The sequence below is a fragment of the Pongo pygmaeus genome, chromosome 7, assembly GCF_028885625.2.
Source record: "Pongo pygmaeus isolate AG05252 chromosome 7, NHGRI_mPonPyg2-v2.0_pri, whole genome shotgun sequence".
Lineage (NCBI taxonomy): Eukaryota > Metazoa > Chordata > Mammalia > Primates > Hominidae > Pongo > Pongo pygmaeus.
This window is the reverse complement of record NC_072380.2, coordinates 24,496,052-24,522,446: the sequence shown is the minus strand read 5'-3', so window position 1 is coordinate 24,522,446 and position 26,395 is coordinate 24,496,052. Positions and strand designations below refer to the sequence as shown.

Sequence of the window (26,395 nt, the reverse complement as noted above, 5' to 3'; positions counted from 1 at the left end):
TTCTGTTGAACTATTATGCCTTAGCCAAACTATGCTGGCAAGCAATGAATGAGTATAGTTCCAACATTTTGGTTGATATTTTTGCTTACATCAATGAGTAAAATTGAAAGAATAAAGACATATATTAGAATTTCACTCATTCATTAAAAGTGTGAGTGACTATTGAGTTGGATGATAGTTTTCAAATAATGAAAAAATATCCTTTCAAAATTTTATGCTTTCACATTTTAATTGCTATAAACAAGACTTACTTTTAAGTTAAAACTCCACCACTTTCTTAAGTATAGACAATAAAGAAAACAATAAATCAAACCTCGATTTGTAGCATTTGGCTATTCTGTGCTAAAGTTCTCCTATCATATACCACTGCAACGTGATGTCACTGGTCAGACAGCAGGGAAGAGGTGTCAGTAGCACACGGTTATATAGTATTTCCATCACATAACTATGTTAGAATTAAATAACCATAGAGCTTAGACGAGTCAAATGTAGTAGAACAGGGAGTGATAAGTTTTGAGTATTTCCTTTGCTTTTGCTAGAATTTATTTAATTATGAATTTATACACGTTGGGTTTCAGTAGTGGCTATGTTTAGCAACCAGCTCACAATATTCCTTAAAGTTTAACAGTTGATGTTCACAAGCCTGTACTAGAAGTCTCCAGCATGCTGCTGCTTTTAATCCCTGCAGCTCAGTCAGTTTTGCTATAAGAAGCCTCTACCTGAGCACAAGGTCAGGGGTTGGGGGTGGGGTGGAAAGGATGCCCTAAGAAGCCCTTTTTCCTTCGAAGAATTGGCTGGAAGTTCGTATCAAACCCGTGGGCAGTGGAGATCTTGGCAAGGCATATCCTGGGGCTGTAGCCGGGCTGACACGCACACCTGGCACGCAGCTTCACAGGAATCACTGGCAGTGCCAGCCCATCGATGACACTGAGGCCATGAAGGGGGAGATGGCCAACACCAGCATGCAGGGCATTCCAGGAGGCCCTTGGTTTCAAAGCCCAATCTTTAAAAATGTGTCTAAGTTTCTAGTCTCCCAGCATAGGCATCTGTGGAAATTTAGGTAACTTTCATTAATTGTTAAAAATTATTTCGAGAAAGAAAGCTGTGGAAGAACCCTAGTCTTCCTGTGTGACTGGCCTCACATCATGCCATTTTGGGCAAGAAAACATGATATGACCTCCTTTTCTCATATCTATATAGCATTGCTTGGCTATCTGTGACAATATTATCAAATTACCAGAGCGATGATTTTCCAGTGATGTGAGGCTTCAGCACCTAACACAAACCTACAAAGAAGCTTGAAAATACTCAGTTTTGAAAATGACCACACAGAAAAGCGTCAAAAGTTGTGTTTTTATTGACATTATGGTTCATTAAATCATTAAGCCTTCTTTGCTGGTTCAATTAAAATGTAAGCAATGTAGACTCCTCAAAATAAACTTCATATATGATGATGAAGGAGATGTGTGCATAGGATATACGTGATAGAATGAAAAATATTTACATTTAATCATTCTTGACATGATATAGAAAAATACTGCTCTTTCAAGAGCAAGGCAAAGTGAACACAGAGGAATAACATAAAACCTGAATTCTGTTCTTCTTTCTATTGCCAAAGCCTTCACCTATCAAGCGGTATTATTTTTTTATAGGCCATACTAGTAAGATGAAAGAAGCGTTAAAGCATAATACTTGTAATTTAACAATTCTGGAGTGTTAACTCTGAATAGTTCAGCAGTGCATTTTAAGGTGCTTTGATGGAAAACTACTTTGTTTTGTTCTCCAAAGGGCAGAAATAAGTCACAAATTCATGATCTTTAAAAAAAACAAAAAACCATGAAAGATTAGGCCTAAACAAACAGTCAGTGTCTCTAAGTACATCTGTTTACCTGTTTCCTGGACTGATAACAATATAGAAAGTAGAATGACAAGTGAAAGACCATTATGCGTGAAAATTCACAAGACTCCTGGAACAGTTAGAGTTCTTGGTTCTTGTCCTGGCAAGGTAGCGTCTCAGTGAAGCAGACTTTTGGATTCACTCTCTGATTGAAGGAAAAATAAAATGTGGAAGCCAGGGTTATTACAAGTTATAAAATATTATGTAATAATGATAATGAAAATGTATAGAATTTAAATTATGTGAATAACAATTCAGATTATTTAAGAGACTATACCATTAGCTATATTTTATGAGGGAAAAAAACTAATTTATCTCGACTTAAAGTCCCACAGCTAGTTTTTGACAGAAAAGACTAGAATTTTAGTTTCCTGAGTCCACCTCCAATTTTCTTCCATGGTATAAATTGCCTATCTTACACAGTAAGGGGCATGTTCACCTAGGGTTCCAAGCCCCTAAATAGCTGGATGATTTTTTTTCTTTTGTGGTGCTGTGTTTCTGGCCTGGGCGCAATTTCCAGAATTCCCTGCAGAGTGGATTAATTCCATCATTCATGTAGGCTGTATTAAATGGTGCTTGGTAAATAAACAAGCGTTGGTCCTTATCTTTGACCTTGCCGATCCATTCCCAATGAAATGATAATTGATGGTGCTTGAGTCAATTATTTTCTTTATACTGTCTCTGTAGTTTCAATTCCAGAAAAGAATCGGGAAAGGGGAGTAAAGAAAATGTATCCTGAGTCTTTCCCCTATTTTTGACTTTTCTTGTTGCCATTTTTATATTTAGAGGTTATTTTTCACTGAAACAAGAACCATTTTCCAAGTAATTGGGTTCCCTAGCCCAACTCATATAGGATTGTATAAGACGCAGAACTACTACCTGGATTATGACTCATTGAGACACTTTAAAGGGAGTAAAATTGTCAAATCTTATAGCATGTTCTTAAATGCTATTGATTTTCTGACAGCCTTGCAAATTAAAACTATCAGCTTTTAACCAAGAATAAAACGAGCTCATCAACTGCGGCTGTTTTTAAATACACTTTTCTTTTCTCATTTTGGTTTGTATTAAACTCTTCATTCTCTAACAGGAATTTAAACAGTTTTTGGCACAGATTCCAGCAGCCCTAATCTCACAGATGTCAAAGTAGCTACTTTCTCATGAGTGTTTGTCTACAATCCTTAGTCATGCTCATAATGGTTGCTAGTTTTCCTCTCCAAAATTGAGTCGTTTGAAAAATATAAAATACGTTGTGTTTTAGTGTATTATAGAACCCAGTGGCATATTTTTCTCAAATCTGAAATAAAAGTGAGAAAACGTTTTGGAACAAAGAAAACAAAAGGTCTTACGTGGTATGGTTTGGAGCGTCTCCTCCACAATCAGTTCCAGGCTTCAGTTTACACGTTAGGGCTTCGCAGCAGAGACTGGTACATTCCTTCAATGCACACACACAATGGAAAAAGGTGGGTTCAACATTTTCTTCCCATAGACTAGGTGATAGAATTCTGGCACAAGATGGCAATGAAAGTTTACTTTTTAAGCTAAATTACTCTGATAGGCAAATTCCAGTGAAAATGACCAAGGACATTGAAAAATAGAAAACAAAATATTATCAGCAATGAAGACTTCTCAAAAGGTGAGAAATAGAATTATTCAAGAATTTTTCAAAAATAAATTTTGTCTAGATGTATGATGTGTAAGTCCAAACTAAAAAAAATTGAACATACAGCAGAAAAAAAGTATGAAAATAATTTAGAAAGCCTTTCAAAAGTGCAAGAACTCCATGAAGAACTTTATATATAAATTTCCTCAGAAACTTTAAAGGCAACTTGTCTTTTAAGACAATACTTAATGTTGTAAAAATATCAGTGCCTTTCAAAGTTAAATATAAATTTAATGCATTTCCATCAAATCTCAATGGTATTTGAGGGCAAATTTGCAACAAAAACAGTAACGACAAAACAATGAAGAGACTTGACATTAAAATGCATTGTCAAGTTACAATCTTTAAAATAGTGTGATGCCTGGGAGAAATATCTGGACAGAAAGCTTATTTTTAAAATCTAAAAAGAAACCCCCTAATTATATACCTAGGAATAATAAACTTGGATATCAGATCTATGAGAAATTGGATTACTCAATAAACAATACTGTATGAAGTATATATACTACTTTTTGGATAAGAAAACAGTTATTTAGAAATTCAGTTGTTCCTAAGCCTGAACTCTCTGGTTTTATTCAATTACATAAGAAAACTATCAACAAGATATGAAAATAATACAGGAGTTGACTGACATAATTCAAGAATTTTAGATGTTACATATTGTGTATACAATGGTCCTCTCTTGGCCTCTTCCTTCATCCTTTCCCCCTTTCTTCTCTGTAAATGCATACCATTTACTTGCTGAAACCAGAAGTACCTAGGGTTTTGAGTATCTTCAATTGTCTTCCACCCAAGAAACCACAGAGGGATGTAAGCAAGTAAGAACAAGGTAAACATAACTCTAATTTATTACAAAATGTCAAATCTTTTGTAAAATTCCATGCCTCTTTATAATTAACAGAAAGTTTACAATATTCTTCACAAATGACTAAGTTAGGCTGTGTAGTCTTCTGATGTAATCTAACCACCTAAAATTTCTGAATACATAAACTGAAGCATAGAGAGTTTAGCTGCCATGCTCATTGTCACAGAGCCATCTTAAGTAATGGATACTTCTTGGGCTGCATCCTTCTTCACCAATGATTAGCTGTGTATCTTTGAAACTAGTAACTTTTCTGAGCCTCACTTTGTCTCTAAATTGGGACAATGACAATATTTTGTATATTTGTGAGTAATAGAAGAGATGGTGTATATAAAAGTAATTTTCAGATTATCTGCTATGTGCAAGTCTCTTCAAATAAGAATTCTTAGTCTTTGTCTTAAAAGTAAAAGAAACTTGTTACGACAACAGAAATATCTTTCAGAAGCCAATGGGATTGCTAGTGATCAGCATTCTTTAGAGTACACAAATGCCTTGAAGGAGTCTAATTTATAGAAATTAGCAGAATCATAGTGCTTATTCTGGATGTTCTATGTTAATAGCCCATTTTCTACAGATTTTTGTGATTATTTTTTCTTTTCCTGTTTCTTCTCTGTTTACAACCTGGTTTACACACTGGCTTGATGAGAAAAGACAAACTCTCCCTCTGAGTAGAACTTACTTCTAGATCTCTAATTGTTACTGTTCAACAGATGATCAACTGTGACATTATGTCATTTAGGGATTTCTGACTAATACACGTTTTGGAAAGATCATAAGTGACATGTTACAGTTAACAATTTACTTCTTTACATTTAACTTCACATAATTATGTCAAAATCATGTCCTGGTTTTTGAAATGCCTTTCAAAGGATGACTAAATTCAGTAGCAAAAACACAAGTGCAAATCTACTTTTTAACTATGATGCCAAGTTTTTCTTTAGAAAGAATTTCCAAAAGAATATTGGAAAACAAAAAGAAAACTGCATAATTCTTCTGCCCCAGTCAAACTCTAATACATAATACCTTAGGAGAGCCACAGTCACAGTCTTCTCCCACTTCCAGAAGGTGGTTCCCACACACTGGTGTTGTCATTATATTTGTAGGAATAGGTGCTCGCAGCAGGCACTTTGGTTTCTGAGATAAAAGGTATCTTTCAAAATGTGTGCGGCAAGATGTACTGAAATCCTTCGGGAATTTTGAACTGTAATCAGAAGAAAACTCAAATAATATGATATACAGTGTGGTGCCTTCTATGTGAAACACAGAAAAAAGATAAAGAAACATGAGACTCTGACTTATCTAACTGTCCTACCGAGCTCAATGGAAATTCCAAATTTGGCAACCATTTAGGACTGCCCTGTATTAAATGTTGTGGGTGGTAGAGCATGCATACTATGGTATTTGGAAATCTTTTTTCCTAGAGCCTAAGTCATAGAGCTGGAAGGATTTCAATTTCCATGTGGCCATTTAGTGTTGTTCTAAAGGACAGCAGTGACAGCCATCACCATTTGTAATTATCCACTCATTTTGCATTGAGAAATGAGGGGAAAGAGATAATAATAATGAACTAGTGAAGGGAAGTAGTTGCAGGCTTCTGGGCTGTATGGAAATATTTCTCTTTTCCTTGTGAGCATTTCAAGAACAAAGTATGTTTTATTTATTTTTCTATCCTAAAGTCTTTGCAAAGTGCCTGGCATTCACAGGTAATTCATAAATATGCAAAAATAGATTGATTGGTTGATTGATGATGGGAATATAAGAAGATCCTGTCAGCATCATAACGAGATTAATACTTTTAGAAACTATGGGTTCATTTTAAGTTGGAATTATTTTAAGTTAAAATTATAAGGTCATCATACTTGCAAGCTCTATCTTGGCATATTCGGAAATCTTAAAGAATGAGCCCTGGTAGTTTTTAAAATTTGTGCATCAAGACACAGGAGGTTGAATTAATGGGACACACGATCTTTGGGAAAAAATATGCCCATTCAACATCTGTAGACTGCTTCCGAATTCTTTAAGATTTGGAAAACATCTCTCTTCTTCTAGGATGACAAGGTCTCACCTCAGATACTGATTCATCACACAACTGCCAGAGGGACACTTGGTGTTGAATGGGACATCAGGCATACCAAGGACATGGCCCAGCTCATGTGACATCACTCCTACAAGAGCCACATTATTCTTTTTTTTAGCCTGGAAAAAAAAAAGTAGACACATTTATTTATTCTTTTTTTATTCAATTGTTGCCAACGTGCAGTACTTTAAAAATGGCTTAAGAGATGAAAATTAGTGAATCGTTAGCTCCTTTCCCTGTCACTGTGTATTGCAAAATGTTGAAAGAGCATTTGAAGTGGTTGGGTCCTATGAATACAATACATTTTATTCAATAAATATTTGTTGAACTAATGGATACTAAGTTACCAGTAAATCATGGTTAAATTAATTACATTCTTCATAGGAAGTACTCATAGGCACCATATCAGAGGTCTCCAAAACTTATTGCTATGATACCTATGACACTTGAGTGCTTGGCCACATAACACCTGCATGCACCTTTCTTCCTTGTCTGGCCTCTCTGGCCATAGATACTGGGGATGACTAGTATTAGTCCAGGCCACAGAGGTTACTGGATCCCATTTCTGTTCCAATATTCCTGCTTTGATTTTCTAACGTGAACTAAAGAATGACATGGCACATTCTAGCAAGGCTGATATAAGGAGATGTTCTGTTTCATAATCCAAGGGATCTTCAGTGCAATGACCTACCAGTAGTTCCATTTCTACCTTGATTCACTGATTCAGCAAATGTTCATTTTGCTCATTCTATATAAGGTATTATGCCGGCCTTCATAGAGAATACAGAACCACAGGGAGCCTTACTATAAATTTACAAACCTCAATAACAGCAACCGAAGATGGGGAACACAAGGAATTTGAAGCTGCCAGTCCCACACGTCGATTGTTGAAGCTAATCCCGCTGTGTGAAAGTCACAGATACTATTGTCACAATCTGAGCCTTTGTAACCATTAGCTTTTGTTAATTACGTTAACGAATTGCCTCACTGCCCTAGCCTTTTTATATTCACTAGGCCCCAAAAAACTTCTACTATTCCTTAGCGTTATAATGACCGCAGATGCTTATCTTACATCCAAGAGCTCATTCTGTCATCGGATTATTGATCCAGTAATCTCACAGGTGAATTGCTAGTGGTAAAATGTCAAGCACTCTGACAATTGATCAGGGAAATATTACAGAGTGGAAATCCCTGCTAAGGAACCTTGGGGATAGCTATCCATCGTGCCTACATTCACCTGGCCAGCATGTGCTCACCTGAGAAGCTGAGCATGGTCGTGGATCTTTTTCCCCAGGTTGGAACTGTGCCATCTCAGGAAGTTGTCAAACGTGGTGCTTGCGCTGGGCACCACCTTTATCTTATCCCCATCAGACCAGATTTCCATACCTACCAAGGCCACTCGAACATCTATGGTGTTATAAATCTGTGGAAAGAGCATTTATCTTCATAAAAATGTTCAGGATTCCTTTCGTGTTTGAGAGCTTTTGTTGACCACAAGTGATAGATAAAGTGATGGACTGCAAGTAATGAATTTCCATTTTGAAAGTAAAAATTTTAAAAGTTGTCTTTGTTGCCATGCATGTGATTTCACCTTGATGTTGATGCTTCTTCTGCTAAAATTTCCCTGAACTGTTTAACTTAAGGCATTTGTGATCTTTTTAACTTCTTGTTGGTGAAATCATAGGGAAGTTCCAGGCTTCTATGCAGAAACATGAGGTTTACGTGACTAATGTCTTACCACATTGAGTAGGTTCATCACATCAAACACAAAGCTTCTTATCAGAGTTAGATTCTCATTATAGTTCTTATACTGTAAAATACAAAACACAAAGTATAGTGAAATAGCAGATTACACTGAGAAAGCTGATGGCATACAAGATTTCACATTTTAAGAAAAATTATGCATTTCACTACAATTAACATCTATTCATTCCATAATTAAATAATTTAAGACTGCGTTATGGCAAATTCTATTTCAAATGTTAAGAGTTTTTTGATAAAAGTTAGACATTCGTGTAAAATTTTAGTGTTCTTCATTTTAAAGTTGAATACATCAAATTAACAATTTTTAGGTTTTTAAACCGAATCATGTGATTAAAATTTGATTACAAAACAATATTTGCTAGATAGAAATGTAGATTCTAGTATTTCCCTCTGTATCTATCAATATAGTTTCTAAGTTATATAGAGTTTTGTGTTGATTTTATATTGACATAATATTTATATTAAATATTTTTAATTTTATATTAAGATACAAAGTATTGCAATATTTTAATAATGCGTTCCTTTTATTTTTCTTTTTTGGTTGATTGCCTGTAGCTATCTGGTATTAAGTATATTGCCAATATCTAAATATTTTGGTGGCAGATGGATATTAAAGGGGATGAGGAGATAATAACTATTGCTGGCAAGGCATGTGAACAGCCAAGACACCCAGGTGGACAAACGCCCCATGATTAGCTAAAATAGTTTGTTGCTTACTTTTGCCTGATAAGTATACTTAAAGGGTGACTGAACTGGCCGAGAGGCCCGTGTGTTTCATACTCACAAAGGCATTATCCAGCACCAAATAGAGATCAATGTATTTCTGTGCCCGAAGAAAGTCTTCTTTCTTTACAAAGAATAAAAGAACATTGTTAATCATTATCTTTATCCTAAAAGATTCCAAAGCTTAAAAGGAGACTTTTTTCCCTAAAATAGAAAATAAATAGAAAAATAAGTAAATAAATTATAGGCTTGATACATACGCATACTACTCATTTCTAAGAATAGTAGTATATCGCCTATCTTTGCTGTGACAGTTGAAGTAAGTGATGAGGTAAGGGAATTGTATTCACCTCTGGGCTTTTGAGTGATCTAGAGATTCGAATTAGGCCTTGTTTCCCGTCAGTGCTCCTCACACCACATGTGTGGTTAGCTGGGTCTTGTTCCTCCTGGTTAGATGTAAAGACAGCATGTTCTTTCTCGTCTGTGCTTTTCAGAGGTTTTATCAGGTATCTTTGGTGATGATGTGTGAAGTATCCTCTGGGAGATATAGAGACTTATATTTCAGGATTCCTGACATACAGAGTCATATTTGCGTCCAAGAATGGATTGATGTCTGCCCCTCCATCCCAATTTCACACATAGCCTTGTCATTCATAGACCTTTCAGCTAACTTTGGGTAATGTAAGTTAGAATCACTATTTGTCGATATAAAATGAAGCCTAACTTATTTACCAAGAGAATTCTGAACAAGAATTATAAAGATGAAGCAACCCCAAATAATTTGGAATTTGCTCCATGGTAAATATTTTTCCATAGTTTATTGATTCATTTAACAAATATTTCATGGCAGATCCTAGGACTATAATGGAAAATGGAGTAAGGGAATATTTAGATAGCAAGAACCCCAGAGGGGAACATGAATGATCAGCAGGCCAACCAGAGTAACAAGTTGGGATTAGAAGTAGCTTAAAGAATCCCTCTTTCTATAATCACAATAGTATGATAATTAGTTCATAAATAGAAGGTGAATCCATATAATAAAATATTACAATCCAACTTAACTGTTCAAAATTATATCCCTGAAGGTATTTTGTGATATGTGAAAAACTTGTCATGTGTGTTATCAGCCATGTTGGAAGAACAATGTGGTTTTTTTTTTTTTATTTCAACTCTGTGAAAGATACATTTGTCTATATGTGTATATAAGGGTGCAAACATGACAAAATGTTAATAACAGTGATCACTCAGAGGTCACCTTTTGTGGTAGTTGTTATCTTCTTTTTTTTTTTGTTTTGAGACGGAGTCTCGCTCTGTCACCCAGGCTAGAGTGCAGTGGCGCCATCTCGGCTCACTGCAAGCTCTGCCTCCTGAGTTCATGCCATTCTCCTGCCTCAGCGTCCCGAGTAGCTGGGACTACACGCGCCCACCACCACACCCGGCTATTTTTTTTTGTATTTTTAGTAGAGACGGGGTTTCACCGTGTTAGCCAGGATGGTCTCAATCTTCTGACCTCGTGATCTGCCTGCCTTGGCCTCCCAAAGTGCTAGGATTACAGGCGTGAGCCACTGCGCCCAGCCTGTTATTTTCTTATTTGTGCTTTTTCTTACTTTCCAAACTTTCTTGCATTGGCAAGAATTATTTATGTAAACAGAAACACATATAATTCTAAAATTAAGTTCAACTGTGACAATTGCAGGGAAGAATGTTTTAGAAAACAGGAAGTAACTATTTCAGAGAGTAGGGTGGAAAATACAGAAGTGGATCCAGATATCATCAAGGTCCAGAGTGTAGCATTCTTGTTTTACATTGCTAGGCCTGACTTCTCCTAGAGCAGCAGATTATGAAATGATTGTCAGGGTACTACTTTATTCTTCACTTTAACCACATATATTCAGCATTTCAGCAATGAAAAATTTACCAAAATAGTAAGAAGACAGTATCTAGTAGCCCTTAATTCTGTGTAACAAAAAGCTTCTTGATCTTGAGTAATTTTGATGGTAGTTCTTACCTCAACCCATCGCAAGTACTAATGCTGGCAACAGAATTCTTTTCATTCAGGATGTTTCCTTTATAGTAACAGTGTTCCTGGAGTGGAAAAAAGAAATTATGCTTCAGAAATGTGCGTGTGTGTGTGTATGTGCGTGTGTGTGTGATGTATAAACTATGAGAATACATGTATCACAGTTGTGAGGAAAGCTACCATCTTGAATATGTAAAAATCCTTCAAGTAGTGACTGTGGCCAGACCAATCCTCAGAAACACAAACAGCAAGAACCTCAGAGGTTTTCAGAATTGCTTCACTGGAATTGCTCTATATTTGGTAGCTGAGCTGTTTTTCTGACATTAATTTACACTAAGGAGGAGTCCAGGGAAGTTAAACCTAGGTGGGCTTCACTGAATTGCTTCACTGGAATTGCTCTATATTTGGTGGCTGAGCTGTTTTTCTGACATTAATTTACACTAAGGAGGAGTTCAGGGAAGTTAAACCTAGGTGGGCTCATAGTGAAAGTGGATGCTTTCTCTGAGAAGTAGCCAATCCTCTTGGGATGTACAGTACTCCCAGTGGGTCCTCAGGTTTGGGGGTCAGTGCTCAAGAATTTGGCTTCCCTGTGCTGACTGCCAAAGGCACTGTGCATTACAAATAAGTAAAATGAGACATTTATTTTTCTAGACTGGGGAATCCCTGATATTTCACACTATCACTCCTGAGCTCCTCAGACTAACTGATTTAATCGCTGTTTTAATTGGTCTGTTAGTGGAATCCCTTTATCAGCCTCATAAACACAAAATTATTTGTCTACAATTAGAGATTCAGACATGATTGTTGGTCCACATCAGCAAAGTTAAGGGGCCACTTATGTGGAGTGATCTAAAAAAGGTGGTGAAAAAACTCCAGTGCAAAATAAATTGACCTGCCTCAGGGTATGAAATTCCATCTGTGGTCTTTTCTCCCTTTTTGGAAGAGATATCGTCAACATAAACATTTTCTCATAGAAGACTTGAGAAGATTCCTCATTTATGTATCATCAGCTATTAACAATTGAGCATAAATTAATTTATCAGACACTGTCCGCTGAAGATAGTGTTAGCAAAAATTCAGATGTTCATGAAATAAGTTTTAATGAGCATGGGGAACAAAGAACCATTTTGTGGCAGAAGTATTTTTTTTTTATATAGAGAATTGTATGTTTAGGGTACCTTGTAGGATGGCTCTGAGAAGCTCTCTTAGCTTGGGAACATGAACACCTCTTGACTGAGATTTATTGTATTCTCTTCCTGATATTCTATGCCATGATTCTGTTTTTTTTTTTTTTATTATACTTTAGGTTTTATGCCATGATTCTTAATGCCTGACATTTGGCCCTGGTATTATCTATGGGATGATGATTTAATCAGATATAAAAATATTAATAATTGATATTTCATTGCTGACCTCAGGATAAAAACATGTATCTCCAGAAAATAGTAAATAGTGACATGAGGTTTTAAGTACCTATAGAGAAGAATTTTTCTAGCCTATGGATAAAATGGTCTAGGGACAAGTGGACTTTTGGTTGCTTCCAAAAATGTGACACTTGGAAGCCTTCTGCTGCTCCTGTGTTTTAAAAGCTGAATGTGATTTTCCAAACTGTTGTCTCATTGATCACAGATAAGCACCTTGCTTTCAAGTCCTTTGATTAGTTTTTGAAGTTGTTCTTGGACCTATGAATTTTGTAAAATAATTGAGCCTTTTGGAGATCTTAGTTAACATTAGCACAAACTAATAACATCTAAAACTCAGACCCACAAAGTATTCGGACCCTACCATGTTCTCAGGTTTCATGGTAATTTCCTCTCCTCTGGGTGAGTACAATGTTTCAGTGTAGTCTGGCCCGAGGAGATGCCTGTAGAGAGCAGAGAGCTGCATGAACCACTCAGGATGGGAAGAACGGCAGAACTTCCTGAACTTCAGCGCTAAAAGAGTGATAGTGTTTACAGTGATAAATAGCTAAGGTTCTGACCTACTAATCCTCTTCCAACATTGGAGCTCTGCTACTGAAGCAAATCAGAGAGTTAGTTCTTCCTATTAAATCTGAGGGAGGAAGTCCCCTCATCTTCTTCCCATCTGCAGATCCCTGTCTTCAAATTAGTAATTTTGAGATTTCTTGCACCAAAGACACCACCTCCACAGAAGCTTTGAAGGGTGCTGGGTCATAAATATGCTTATAGGCCCATTGCATTCAGGGAGAAGTTTACTAACTGCTATAGAACTAGGAGGAACCCCATCCCCTGGAATCTATCTCTAGGCCATGCATTTTGAATCAGCCTTGGACACATATTCTCATAAAAGAATGGAAAGCTGCATCATAGTCTTGAGTTTATCTGAGTAGAAAAAGAAGTTCAGTAAGTTCTCAGAAGGTCAAAGAAGAAAGTCATTTATATATGCCATTCCTTTTGTTTTACACTTTGTATATAATTTCCTAGGAAATCAGCCTTTTTAGCACAAACTAGTATCATCTAAAGCTCAAAATGCCTCATGTCTTCTATGTCAAACCACACTAAATGGAGCCTCAAAAAGATTGCTCCCCAATTTCATAACCTAATCCAGGGATTAGACTTTTGGAGGTACAACTTACTTGGTTTTTTGTAGGGAGAGAATGATTTCTTCTCCATTTAAGATCATCTGATATTGAACTTCAGGTTCATACCTTTCCTGAAAACATTTAATTACATCAAACAATTTACATTTCTGAGCATAACTAAAATAATTATAATGATATATGTAGTATGTATTAGAAGAACAATTACAAACGCATATAGGATAAAAGCAGTTCTTTTGTGTTTTTAAAATATGGAAGACAAAACAAATTATGCACTAACGTGGACTTCCAAAAAGTACAATTATGTGATAATAACACTTATAGATTAAACTAGCTTTAATATGTGAGATAGGGACTTCTCATTTGCCCTAATGTACAGTATACTGTCTCAGGATCAGCCAGGGAATCAAAACAAGGTGTGTATTTTTCTTACTTTAAAACCAAACTAAATACGTTAAATTAAATACTAAAAAACAACAAAAACTCTCAACCCACTAAGAATTAGGTAACAATTACAAAATGAGGGAAATACTTGCAACAATGTAATAGTCAAAGAATTGGTATCTTTAATCAATAATAAAATGTTGTGTTAACTACTGATATAAAATTTAAGTTTTCACTATTGACAAAATGGCTGAGGAAAAAGACAATTCACTGGAGAAAAGGAGTGGTGAGGCTGGCCAGGAACATCTCCGTTAAAGATGGCTGACCTTCCCGGGCTTCTCTCCTCACTCTCAAACTTAAGAGAAATGTCTAAGCAGCTTTATCCTTTCTTATCAAGTGAGGCTGTTGACTCTCTGCTGCTTAACCATAGCGGCATTCTGAGAAATTGTGAGCTGTCTCCTGAACATAGGGGAGTTGTATACATGGGCTTCAATATGAAACTATTAGATGGTAACTGTAACATCACTTCTGTTAGTGAAAAGGCTTTTTATTGTCTCTTTGGATGACTGTAACATCTACCACAGTCATTCACCTTGCTTACCTCTTTGCCATGCTTTTCTGTCTGGTTGTTCTCGATCTCTCTTTTGCGTAAAATGTGAAGTTTTTTAGGACAAACTATTTCATGGAGCGTTAATTCAGTTGTTTGCTTTATGGCTATTGCTAGAGAAAGAGAAATAATATTCACATAAAAGATTTAAAGGTTTTGGTTTTAGTCGTGTTGTGTTTTGTTTTCATTTCTTGGGTTGCTGAAAGAGCAGTGAAGACTACATTCCTATGTAGAAAACAAACATTATGAATAACAAGTTAATTCTCCTTCAGCTTTGATAACAAGGATTTTTTTTTTTTTTTTGCTCTCCCTCCATCTATTCTGAAAAGACATGAAGATTACAAAACAATTCTTCAGATGATCTCTCAGTGTATGCAAACTCTGGACCACCATGCCCAGAAAGGACAGGTTATGGATTAAGAACAGGGATTGTGTGAGCCTAGAATTCTGCCTGTAGTAATTCATTTCCTTCTTGCTTTAGAGTCTTCTTAAAAATTGTGAATTTTTCTCTCTATGCCCTCCAAGACTTTTTCTTTTTTTCTTTTTTATACCCTTTTCCCTCTGAAGCACAATTCCTGATTAAAAAATTAAGTTTTTCATTTGTGTATAATCATTTACTTTTAGGAAAGACTCTACTAGCAGTAATTTTATTCCTCAGTGTGGCAATAAGCCATGATTCTTTTTCTCTCAGCATTTTCCCCCAAGACTTTAGATTTCAAAGAAATGAAGTTTTTGTTGGCCTCTCTTTGAAAGTTTTAAAGCCTCAGAGAGGAAGTAGGAAGATTGTTTATGGACACAATGTTCTTCTTGATGTACTTGAAATTACATTACATAGACAGATTTTCATTGTTTACAAATAGTAGAAAAGAAATTGTCTTGGAGCCAAAAGATGTGGTCTTATGCCCTAGCTAAATAACCTCGTAGAAGTCACTTCAGCTTCGTACCAGATTATTATCTAAGGTATAGGTTAGTGTAAAACTTGAATAAGATAAAATATATAAAATTATTTAGTACCCTATTAGGAAGATGGCAGTATACTTTTTCTATTTTTTCTTTTAATTATTCAATCATTCATACAAGGTCAGTCTTATTTCTGAATGCTCACATTTTCATACATAAGTATCTGTGCTTAGAGACAGTTTTCCACTCAGTATGACAGAGTGATCTTAGGGAAAACAGGAGATTTTATACCTGCTGATACGGAAAATGAAAGGAAATCACAAAGCAAGAATTCCCTCCTAGTCAGCTCCCAAAGTTCTGCTGTAATGCTGTCCTGAGAAGGATTCATCACATACTAAAACAGGAAATCTAGAAATGTATGAGTAAATGATCTTTTATTAAAAGAGAATATGAGTCCGTTAGTGGAAAAAGCCATGCGCTTGGAATGAGAATGAATTTTAATAATGTCTAGTCCCAATGCTAGCAATAATCATGCAATTTTGGAAGAGCCCTCAAAATACCTGTTTTCCTACCTTGCTTCTTGTTCTATCTACCTTATTTGGCTTTGGGGAAACTATAAGAGTAGACTACAATGTGAGTAGCCAAAAACCTTTGCAAGATATATAAAGTAAAAAACAAATAAAAAAATAAAATACAATGAAATCCAACAGTGTTGTTTTTGTTATTGTTGTTGTTTTGTTTTGTTTTGTTTTGAGACAGAGTCTCGCTCTGTCACCCAGGCTGGAGTACAGTGGCCCAATCTTGACTCACTGCAACCTCTGCCTCCCAGGTTCAAGCGATTCTCCTGCCTCAGCCTCCTGAGTAGCTGGGATTACAGCTGCGTACCACCACACCTGGCTAATTTTTGTATTTTTAGTAGAGACAGGATTTCACCATGTTGGTCAGGCTGGTCTCAAACTCCTGAACTTGTGATCCACTGGATCGGCCTCCTAAAGTGCTGGGATTACAGGCATGAACCATTGTGCCCATCCCAACAGTGTCTTTTTAATGACTATCAAAATGATAGTCAAACAAGGTTGAGTGAAATTTCAACCTCTTAATACTCAAAAACGTATTTTAAACATGGAGACATTGGGTCAATATTATACTCTTATTTTAAATATGATGTCTCAAATCACTACATTTGATTTTTTACATAGAAGAAAAAATAATGTAAAAGTATTACATTCTTTTCTAGACAGTAAGCAACTTACCTTCTCTGATATTTCTTTTATGTGAAAACTGAAATATTCATTTGACAAATATTTATTGAATGCTGACTTTAGGCCACACACAGTTTGAGGCTGTCAGGTTAAATAAAATAATAGAATAGACATTGATCCATGCCCTTATAAAATTTACATTCTATTGGGAAATGATGTTATATTACATATATTTATACATATGAAGCATACATTATGAAAAAATATTTACAGGTTGGAAGATGATAAGTGCTATGGTGATGAAATATATCAGAGTAAAGGAGATTGTGAATGCTGGATTGGAGGTGAGTGTTGCAATTTTCAGTAGGGAAGTAATGATAGTCACATCAAGATGATCACTTTTAAGCCAAGACTTCAGGAAGATGCAGGACTGAACCATATTGTTCTTTGGGAACAAAGAGTTCCGGATAGAGGAAACAGCTAGTAATAAGGTTTTAATGTGAGATCCTGAATAGAGAGTGCATTTAAAAAACCACAGGGATCTAGCTGGACTGGAATGAGAAGAGTGAATAATAGAATATGCAAGTAGGTTGGTTATGGAAATGAATAGATTGTGCAAGACCTGATAGAAAATTTGGCTTTTACTCTGTGTGAAATGGGGGCCACTGGAGAGTTTGGAGTAGAGAAGTAACATAATCTGACTTTTGTTTAATAAGATTGCCCTGTCTGATCTGTCAAGAATATCCTGCAGAGAGGCAAGTGTAGAATCAGAGAGATCATTTAGGAGGATATTGCAGTAATCTAAGAGAGAGGTGGTGGTGACTTAGATGAAAGTGGTATCAGTGGAAGCAGTGAGGTGTGGTCAAATGTTGGATATATTTTGAAGGTGAAATCAGTAGAATTGGTGAAGGATTGGATATAGAACATGAGAGAAAGAGAGGAATCAAGGATGACTCGATATTTTTGCCTTGAGCAAACAGAATTGCCATTGGCAGACTTGAGGAAAGGTGAAGGAAGAACAGATATGTGGGAAAGGTTGTGGGTATATTGTTTTGAAATGTCTACTAGGCATCTGTAGAGGCCAAAGCAACTCCATCTTGGATGCTAATCTGGCAAGTTGGCTTCTGATTAATCCCTGTTCTGGGAGCCCTCTAAGATTTCCAGTGTATCCATTGTTCCTTGTGTAAGAGCAGGTACTTATCATAAATCTTGCCCTTAGGTCAAACAACTGTAATGCTATCATACCTCATTTGTCCCGTACATCCTTTCTGAACCACCCCTCCCCTACAGTATAAAGGCCCTGGGTCTGGAGAGTAATGGAATAGGGATCCACCATCTGTCTTGTCTCGTCACCACTCAGGACACAGACATGGTTTCTCTTTGTAAGTCCTTATTAAAACTTGCTTTCTAAGAAACTGGATCTTTTAGCCTCTTTCTTTGGCATCTCAGCTTCCTTGGGCTTTGGAGCAGGTTTGCATAGACCTGCCCACCATGAAACAGCATCTAAGTGGATTTGTTGGAAATAAAGTACATTTTAGCGTGGAAGCAAAAAGATGGGAGTTGTCCTCTTGTGGATGGTACTTAAAGCTAATGATTAGATAAATCACAAAATAACTGAAAGCTGCTACAGAAGAAAAGAGTATCAAGCACTGAGCCCTGGGCTATTCCAACATTAGGAAATTGAGGAGAAGAGGAGGAACCAGTAAAGGAGGCCAGTGTGAGGTAGGAGTTCACCAAATGAAATGGTGTGTTTCATGCCATGGAAAAGGAAAGAGAGAGGAAGGCGGAGAAAGAAAGAGAGGAAAAACATGAGAATATGATGCCCCCAAAATGACCACTGGATTTAACATCCTTGAAGCTGTAAGAGCAGTCTTGGTGGAGTGTTGGAGATGAAAACTCTGTAGAAGTAGGATAGAAGAGAATGGGATGAGACTAACTAGAGAGAAAGTGTATAGACAGTACCTTTGAAGATTTTTTATGCAAAAGGAATGTTGGGGATTGGTCAGGGTGGTGGGAAAAACTGTAGGGAAAGGACGCAAACCTTCTGAAAGTTCGTAAGGTTCTGCAGAGCCCCGGGGAAGAATAACTGAAGGGCAGCTATTCTATAACCCTGAGGCAGAGGGCAAGAAGTAAGTACAAGGGAGTGTAGGGGAATTTATCTTAAACAGGCTCATCTACTTATGTTGACCTGGAACTGACCTTTGATCATCCGCACACCTGACGTTCCCTGAAAGGGGAACAATAAATGTTAATTACCTACAGTTTGTTTTTGCTCCAGGTTTTTGGCATTGCGCTTGCACTGAATAAAAGCAAGCAGCTCCAGCTTCTCGGGGCTGCTGTTTGGCCACCAGAGCCAAGCAGTCACCTAGCTGCTCTTATAGTGCATACCTGTGTCTGAATACTCATTTCATTCATCTGCCAGCATCTGCAGGACAGACCCGGCAGGTGGTGCCCCGTGTGAGGAATGCTGCAACAGATTGTGACGAAACCCTCGAGAATGAAAGTGAAGTGACTGCGCAGTAAGTAATTGGTGCCTGCTGCGGATTTCCAAGTTTGAGGGGATTTTCAAGCTAGGGTTTTGTCATGGGACAACAGTTATCAGCTCAACAGCAACAGTATATAAAAGTATTGAAACAGCTGCTTAAAGCTAGCAGAGCCTGTCTCAGAGGCACAACTAAGGAACCTACTGCAAACTGTTGTTTTCTATAACCCATGGTTCCCAGAAGAAGGCTTGCAAAACCTAGAGTTCTGGGAACAAGTGGGGAGAAATCTTAACATCATGCACAAGGGAAACGGGTCCCAGTAACATCTTTAATGTTATGGGCCTTAGTCAGGGCTGCTTTGTCCCCACTCTACACAGAAGAGCCTAAAAAGGGAAGGGAGGAAGAACCATCATCTACCTTACCGCCTCCTCCTCCCTCAGCCCTGCCGTTACCAGGTAAAGGCCCACGGAGGAGACAAATATTTTCCCTGAGCCCTCTCTCCCAATGTATTGGAAAAAATACAAGGGATACACTACTGTTATCCTGTCTTAGGCAAGTGGAATTAGAAGGGAGCTCTTAACTTGCGCGGTGATGCAAGATCAACAAGGCAATCAGGTACCTGAACTCATTGCTTTCAACACTTCTAAAGAAATAAGAAAAAGCATTAGAGAAAACAGCCAGTAGCCCATTTATGAAATGATTAATTGAGGCCACAGCAGACAACTTCCATATGACCCCATGGGACTGGTCAGTGCTAGCTAAAACAACTTTAGAGACCAGTCAATACCCCCTCTGGTGGACAGAATATGATGAGTTGTGGGAAAAACAAGCCAACCAGAATCAATTGGCCTGGCGAAACATAACAGCTGCTCTCTGGCCACTAAGGCCAGGCAGCTCTAGCTAGCTGCTCTTACACTGCATACCTGTGTCTGAGTACTCACTTCATCGGTCAGCCAGGGTCTGCGGGACAGACCTGGCAGGAGAGAGAAAATTTAGGACGTTAATCGGCAGAAGAGAAAGAAAAAGGATATTCATTTTAAGTTGGGAGAATTTTTATATGCTGATGGGAATGATTCCATAGAGAATATGGAATAGATACAGTAGGAAGAAGGGAAAATGTTAGGTCAATGTCCTTGTATGAGAAGGGATAAGATCTAGAAGACAAATGGCGGTGTTAAGCCAGCACAGATAGGTCAGATAGAGATAGGTCAGACGGTAAGGCTGATCATACAGGGACAAGGAGAAGTAGATTGGTGAATATGGCGGAACACCCAGTAAAACCTTCTTGCAATCCCTCCCATTTCCCCCAGAAACTTCTGGTGTGGTTTTATACACATAAAGCAAAACAAATGTAATGCTGAAGTTCATTTTGCTTAGCAGTTCAATGAGTACAAGTTTGTTTGAAAATGATTGTTTGATGCACTATTAACAATGATGGTAAGATTTTATGGAAGTTCCAGAAAGTTGTGAGCTCGAAAGAAGAATAATTTACCAGATAAGATTGTGTATGGGTAAACATAACAACATTACCAGGTATAAAATTATCTAGTTAACTGCAACCTAATGAATATCTTCCAAAATAATAGCTTTTATTGTTAACTATTGGGTTATCTAAAGTAATAGGGAGGAATGTTTAAAAATTTAGGGCTACTTGGGCACTATGGGCATCGTAGACTGTCATCAAATTCAGAAGTATTTCAGTGACTTTTTCAGCAGAATGTTGAGAGAACAATAGTAATAGAAACAAATTTCACTTTTCTAGAAATGTATCAATGAGTATTTTGAGACCTCTAAGGAATGGGGGGAAAAAAAGATGTGTAGATTATCTTTTTATTTCAATCAAATTCTATTTCATTGTATGTTGTGTGACTTCTCTCTAGGTACAATTAATTCTCATCAGACAGCACAGGCACAGTTGTTCAGTTGGTCAATTAATGTTTTCTTTTGTTTAATAATGCAATTATAATGTATTATATCTGATTTTGGTTTAATAATGCAATTGTATATGATTTAGCCCTCATTCTATTTTAAACTCTTCCCTGTCTTTCATCCTAGCAGAGCTATGATTAGGAAGTTGTCTTGAATACATGGATTTGATTTTTGGCCAGGAAGTTAGTTCTGTGTTGTCATTGGGATGGTGTGTTTTAGAAAAGAAAATAGATCTAGTAGGGTTATTAAATAAGAAATACAATTCCAGAGACATCTTTACTAAATCATTATGCAAATCACAAAGTGTTGACTATAAGCCTGTCTTTATATGTTTATATGGATTGAATAATTAAATTTGAAAAGACTTCAGTAAACTATGTGTATATATCGCATAATTATTAGTATAATAATTACTCCATTTTATCCTTCTTTTGGGTATAGTATTGGTGATGGACAATGAGGAAATGTAAAAGAATATGAAGGCTAGAGCCAGCCGTATGTGTGCAGCTTTTGCACGGCAACCTCTAGGCAAGTGAGAATTTTGTAGGGAGCTTGGATAACTCCTCAGCTATGTACTTTACCTGTTTCAATACAAGGTTTAGCACAAATGTGTTTATACATGGAAATACATAGGTTTACAGCTTGGCTTTTAACATGCTTATTATGTGATCACTAGTAAAATAACCAGTGACTTGCAAATTATTTGTAGGGTGTGTATAGTGTGTCATCAAAATGGTTCATCTATCAATAATATCAATGATCAATCTCAAAGACAAAAAGGGTTCCTTTTCCAGAACTAGTCATTTGGACCCTGTCATTCTGCTTTTAAGAATTTTTCTCAACGAAATATCCCAAAGGGCAGATTTTTTAAACAGCCGTGATTCATGAAGATGTTAATAAAATTTTATTTACTAGAGAAAAGACATAATGAATGGAACAGTATGTAGCTTTTTGTTCCTCTATTTTCGAAAATATTGTGCAAACATAAAATTTGTTAAAATATATAACAATTGGAGAAAATAGGACAAATTTTAGAAGCCGTGTTTCATATAGTGGTTTAAAATATCTTCACTCAAAAAGATACACATACATATGTATATATAGTTTGCTTTTGCAGAGAGAGAGGTAGAAAATATACCAAAATGCAAATGGTAGTGATCTTTCGACCATAAAAACATACGCCATTTTTTTTCAAAAGGCACTTTAAATATTCATCAAATAATTTGACTTTTATGTAAAATGCTGGTGTGATGGTACTTACCTTGAGTTTGAACAATGAGCCAAAGTACAGGCAGCAGGACCCAAGACATGGTGGCTACCGCAGGTAGCTGGGAGATGCCACGCAGCATGAGGTTGTAGTCTCCCCAGTGTCCAGTTTTATCTTCTCCAATTTCTCTTTAGAAGTTGAACAAGAACATTAAAACCCCCACTTTTCCTGTGAGATTGGGGAATGTTTCTTAAGAGTGTTGGGAAATTGTCAAAAAATTGCAGTGTCAACATCATGAGAATGTTCCTCATCTTTGAGAGATATTTATGGCTGTGGTTATAGCTCGTTAAGGACTCACATCTGGACACTGTTTGCCCCTGGTGCTCCTATAAGCAGTGGGAATGTGTGAACTGAGACTGAGGTGCTAGCGTGCATATCTACATACTCACCAAACTGGACCATTACGATTGTTGTTCAGTATCCTTATAGAAATAAATCCACATATTTAGGACATATATCAGTATTCTGTACATATTTTGAGATACTGTCACAGTGAATACAGAATCTAAAAAGCACCAGGTAAAGTCCTACAAACCAAGATACTGCAAATCTCTCTAACATTGAGTCTCCTAATGAGTCAACAGGGGATGCTGATAATATTAACTGCCTCAAGATTCTTATAAAATTCATATGCATTTGCACACACACATATGCACATGCATGTAAAATTGTAAAGAAATGTGCATGTATAAGAAATATACAAGAAATTTACATAACCTTGACAGTGCTGGCCTTAACCGAACTATACAACATATGAAGTACGTTTGATGTGTAGTTTTTGAGTTCTACCTTAGAAAATAACAACGTTTCTCTGACAAATATGGTAGATTTTCATGATTATAATATCACAAGTTTATTATGGGAAAAAAGTTGACTGCCAATGATCCGACATCAAGAAATAACTTCTGTTTATGTTTTTACAGTTTATTTTCATCTTCTTATGCAGAAAAGGAAAGCTAACCTTATTGGGCAAAGGGTTTAAGAAACTTATTTTTTTTTTCATGGCACTATAACATAAGCATTCTCATGACATTGAATATTAAGACATAATTTTAATGACTTTAGAATATCATATTTTGTACATATGTTGAGTGTCCATGTAATGTGTGGTTGTGTATATTTCTTTAATTGAATTTCTGGTGACTTCAGGATAAATGTCTAGAAGTGCTATTATTTAGCTAAAAAGGGTGAATCAACTTGAGATTATTGATAAACATTGACTCAGTGCTTTTCAGAAAGTTAGGGCCAAATTAAATCATTATGTATAGTTTTCCCCATCTAAAAACCCATACCTTCTAACTGCTGAACTTACTTTTCAATGATACATCTGGGAGTTTCCTAACATCTAATTGGAAGTTTAAAAATCCCCTCTCTATGTATATTCTTCATTTTGTTGCTGTTCTACCTTCCTTTAAAATAGTAGCATTTTCTCTATAATTTTGCATTTCTCTTTCTGATCCAGAAGATAGGCATTCTTCTTATATCCTTTATGACCCGCCATTAATATTTTAACAAAGTATAATGCTAATTATGTCTCTATCATCAAACGATAAAAGAATCCTGGAATGGTGAACTCTTATCAGTGCCCTACCCTTTAGCGCCTTACCTGTTGTTGTCGAGTATTTTAGTTTATCATGATTTTGACCCCCATGTTACTCATTATTTGTGTGTGTGTTTTCTACAGATGTTTGAAATTCTTCATGTGTACCAACTTCTTTGCTCACAGATCCTTTTAGCATCAGTTATTGTTTTTTTTTAATTCTTCATTAAACATATTCTTTTTTATTATTTCTATAGGTTTTTGGGGAACAGGTGGTATTTGGTTACATGAGTAAGTTCTTTAGTGGTGATTTGTGAGACTTTGGTGTACCCGTCACCTGAGCAGTATACACTGAACCCAATTAGTAGTCTTTCATTCCTCACCAGCTTCCCATCCTTCCCCCCAAGTCCCCAAAGTCCATTGTATCATTCTTATGTCTTCACATCCTCATAGCTTAGCTCCCACTTATAAGTGAGAACATACAGTGTTTAGTTTTCCGTTCCTGAGTTACCTCACTTAGAATAATAGTCTCCAATCCCATCCAGGTTGTTGCAAATGACATTAATTCATTCCTTTTTATGAATGAGTAGTATTCCTTCAAATATATGGTGTATATATGGTATACATACATGCATGTATGTATGGTATACATCATATATGTGTATGTGGTATGTGTATATATATATATATACACACACACACACACCAGTTTCTTTATCTACTCTTTGAATGATGGTCATTTGGGCTGGTTCCATGTTTTTGCAATTGTAAATTTTGCTGCTATAAACATGCAATACACAATGAAATACCACCTTACTCCCATAAGACTGGCCATTATAAAAAAATAAAAAAATCATAGATGATGTTGGTGTGGATGCAGTGAAAGGGAACACTTCTACACTGCTGGTTGGAATGCAAACTAGTACAGCCACTATGGAAAACAGTGTGGAGATTCCATAAAGAGCTAAAAGTCGAACTACCACTTGATCCAGCAATTTCTCTAATGGGTGAGATTTGGCTATCTTTTGGTGACCGTTATTGCTGTGGACAATTTTGCTTTCTGGCTATTTAGTGGAAACTAATTTGCTTATTAATTATACAACTAGTATTTCTAGGGCAGTTGAATATTTATTGAAATCATATTAAAGTTTTGTTTCTAATAAATTGCTACTACATTTCTAAGGATTCTAAGATGACTGACACTGTCCTTGCTATTCAGATATTCCCACAATAAAGTCTAATAATGGAGACACAGCCACAAACAGGTAGTCTGTAGAAATATGAAGTATCATGATTGATGTTTGTGTATTGTGTTGAAATCTATTTTAGAAGGGGCATATCACTTGATAGGTGGAGAGAATCAGATAATATCTGGAAAAGCAATAGTGGAGCTGGTACTATGAGCAAAACCATGAGTATATAGAAAATCATACTGTTTGTTGAAGTGTATGTTCCTCATGACTTGAACATAACATAAAGGAACCAACCCAAATGCCCATTAGTGATAGACTGGATAAAGAAAATGTGGCACATATACACCACGGAATACTATGCATCCATAAAAAAGGGTGAGTTCATGTCCTTTGCAGGGACATGGATGAAGCTGGAAACCATCATTCTCAGCAAACTAACAAAAGAACAGAAAACCAGACACCACATGTTCTCACTCATAAGTGGGAGTTGAACAATGAGAACACATGGACACAAGGAGGGGAACATCACAGACTGGGGCCTGCTGCGGGGTGGGGGGCTAGGGGAGGGATAGCATTAGGAGAAATACCTAATGTAGGTGATGGGTTGATGGGTGCAGCAAACCACCATGGCATGTGTATACCTATGTAACAAAACTGCACCTTCTGAACATGTATCCCAGAACTTTATAATAAAAAAGTAATAGGTATGTGATATAAAACTTATAACACATGCAGGGGCCAAGTTATGGGGGAACAAATGATCTTAAAGAAGGTACATATTTGAGAGATACTTACCTTACACAATTTTCAGACTTGCTGATTGATTATATGTAGCCACTCCCAGTTGGAAGAGACAGACGAATCTAGAATGAGTTCTAAGGTTCAGCTTGGGCCACTATATAAATCTTCCAATTTGGTGTCTTGATGGAAGTTGCAGTTTGCTAATCCATTAAAAACAGGAGATATATATCCTGGGGCACCCTTCAGGACCACAGCACCATGGTGATAATAGATGTTTAAAATATTCATTGAATATATGAACACCATTAAAAAATTTGGAAACTAAACTCTGCATAAGATACAGATGCTTTTTATTAGATAGTTGAATATCAGCTTATAAATCAAAACTGTGGGATAACAGTGAAGAAATTGTTTACCCAATGCATCTGGAGGGAATGAGAAATAGAATATATACAGAGCCTTATGAAGACAATATTTAAGGATTGACTAAACATAGGATTTAATTTATGATCCTAAAACTAAGAAATCACAACCAACATCCTGATTACAGAGAATTTTATTCCCATAAAGCTTGCAACTTAAC

At 36.5% G+C, this 26,395-nt stretch overlaps 1 protein-coding gene across 1 annotated transcript; it reads right to left on the bottom strand.

Moving 5' to 3' along the window:
• Positions 1-1,336: 1,336 nt before the first annotated feature.
• Positions 1,337-26,135, bottom strand: ADAMDEC1 (ADAM like decysin 1). The gene is made up of 15 exons (XM_054498517.2): positions 25,867-26,135; positions 22,333-22,466; positions 14,552-14,670; positions 13,603-13,679; positions 12,792-12,870; positions 10,995-11,071; positions 9,337-9,523; positions 9,048-9,110; positions 8,238-8,309; positions 7,756-7,922; positions 7,320-7,401; positions 6,488-6,618; positions 5,446-5,623; positions 3,247-3,332; positions 1,337-2,042 (listed from the first exon to the last, which is right to left on the bottom strand). The coding sequence occupies exons 2-15, from the start codon at positions 22,418-22,420 to the stop codon at positions 2,036-2,038; spliced, it is 1,413 nt and encodes a 470-aa protein (XP_054354492.1). The 5' UTR covers positions 22,421-22,466; positions 25,867-26,135; the 3' UTR covers positions 1,337-2,035.
• Positions 26,136-26,395: the final 260 nt, after the last annotated feature.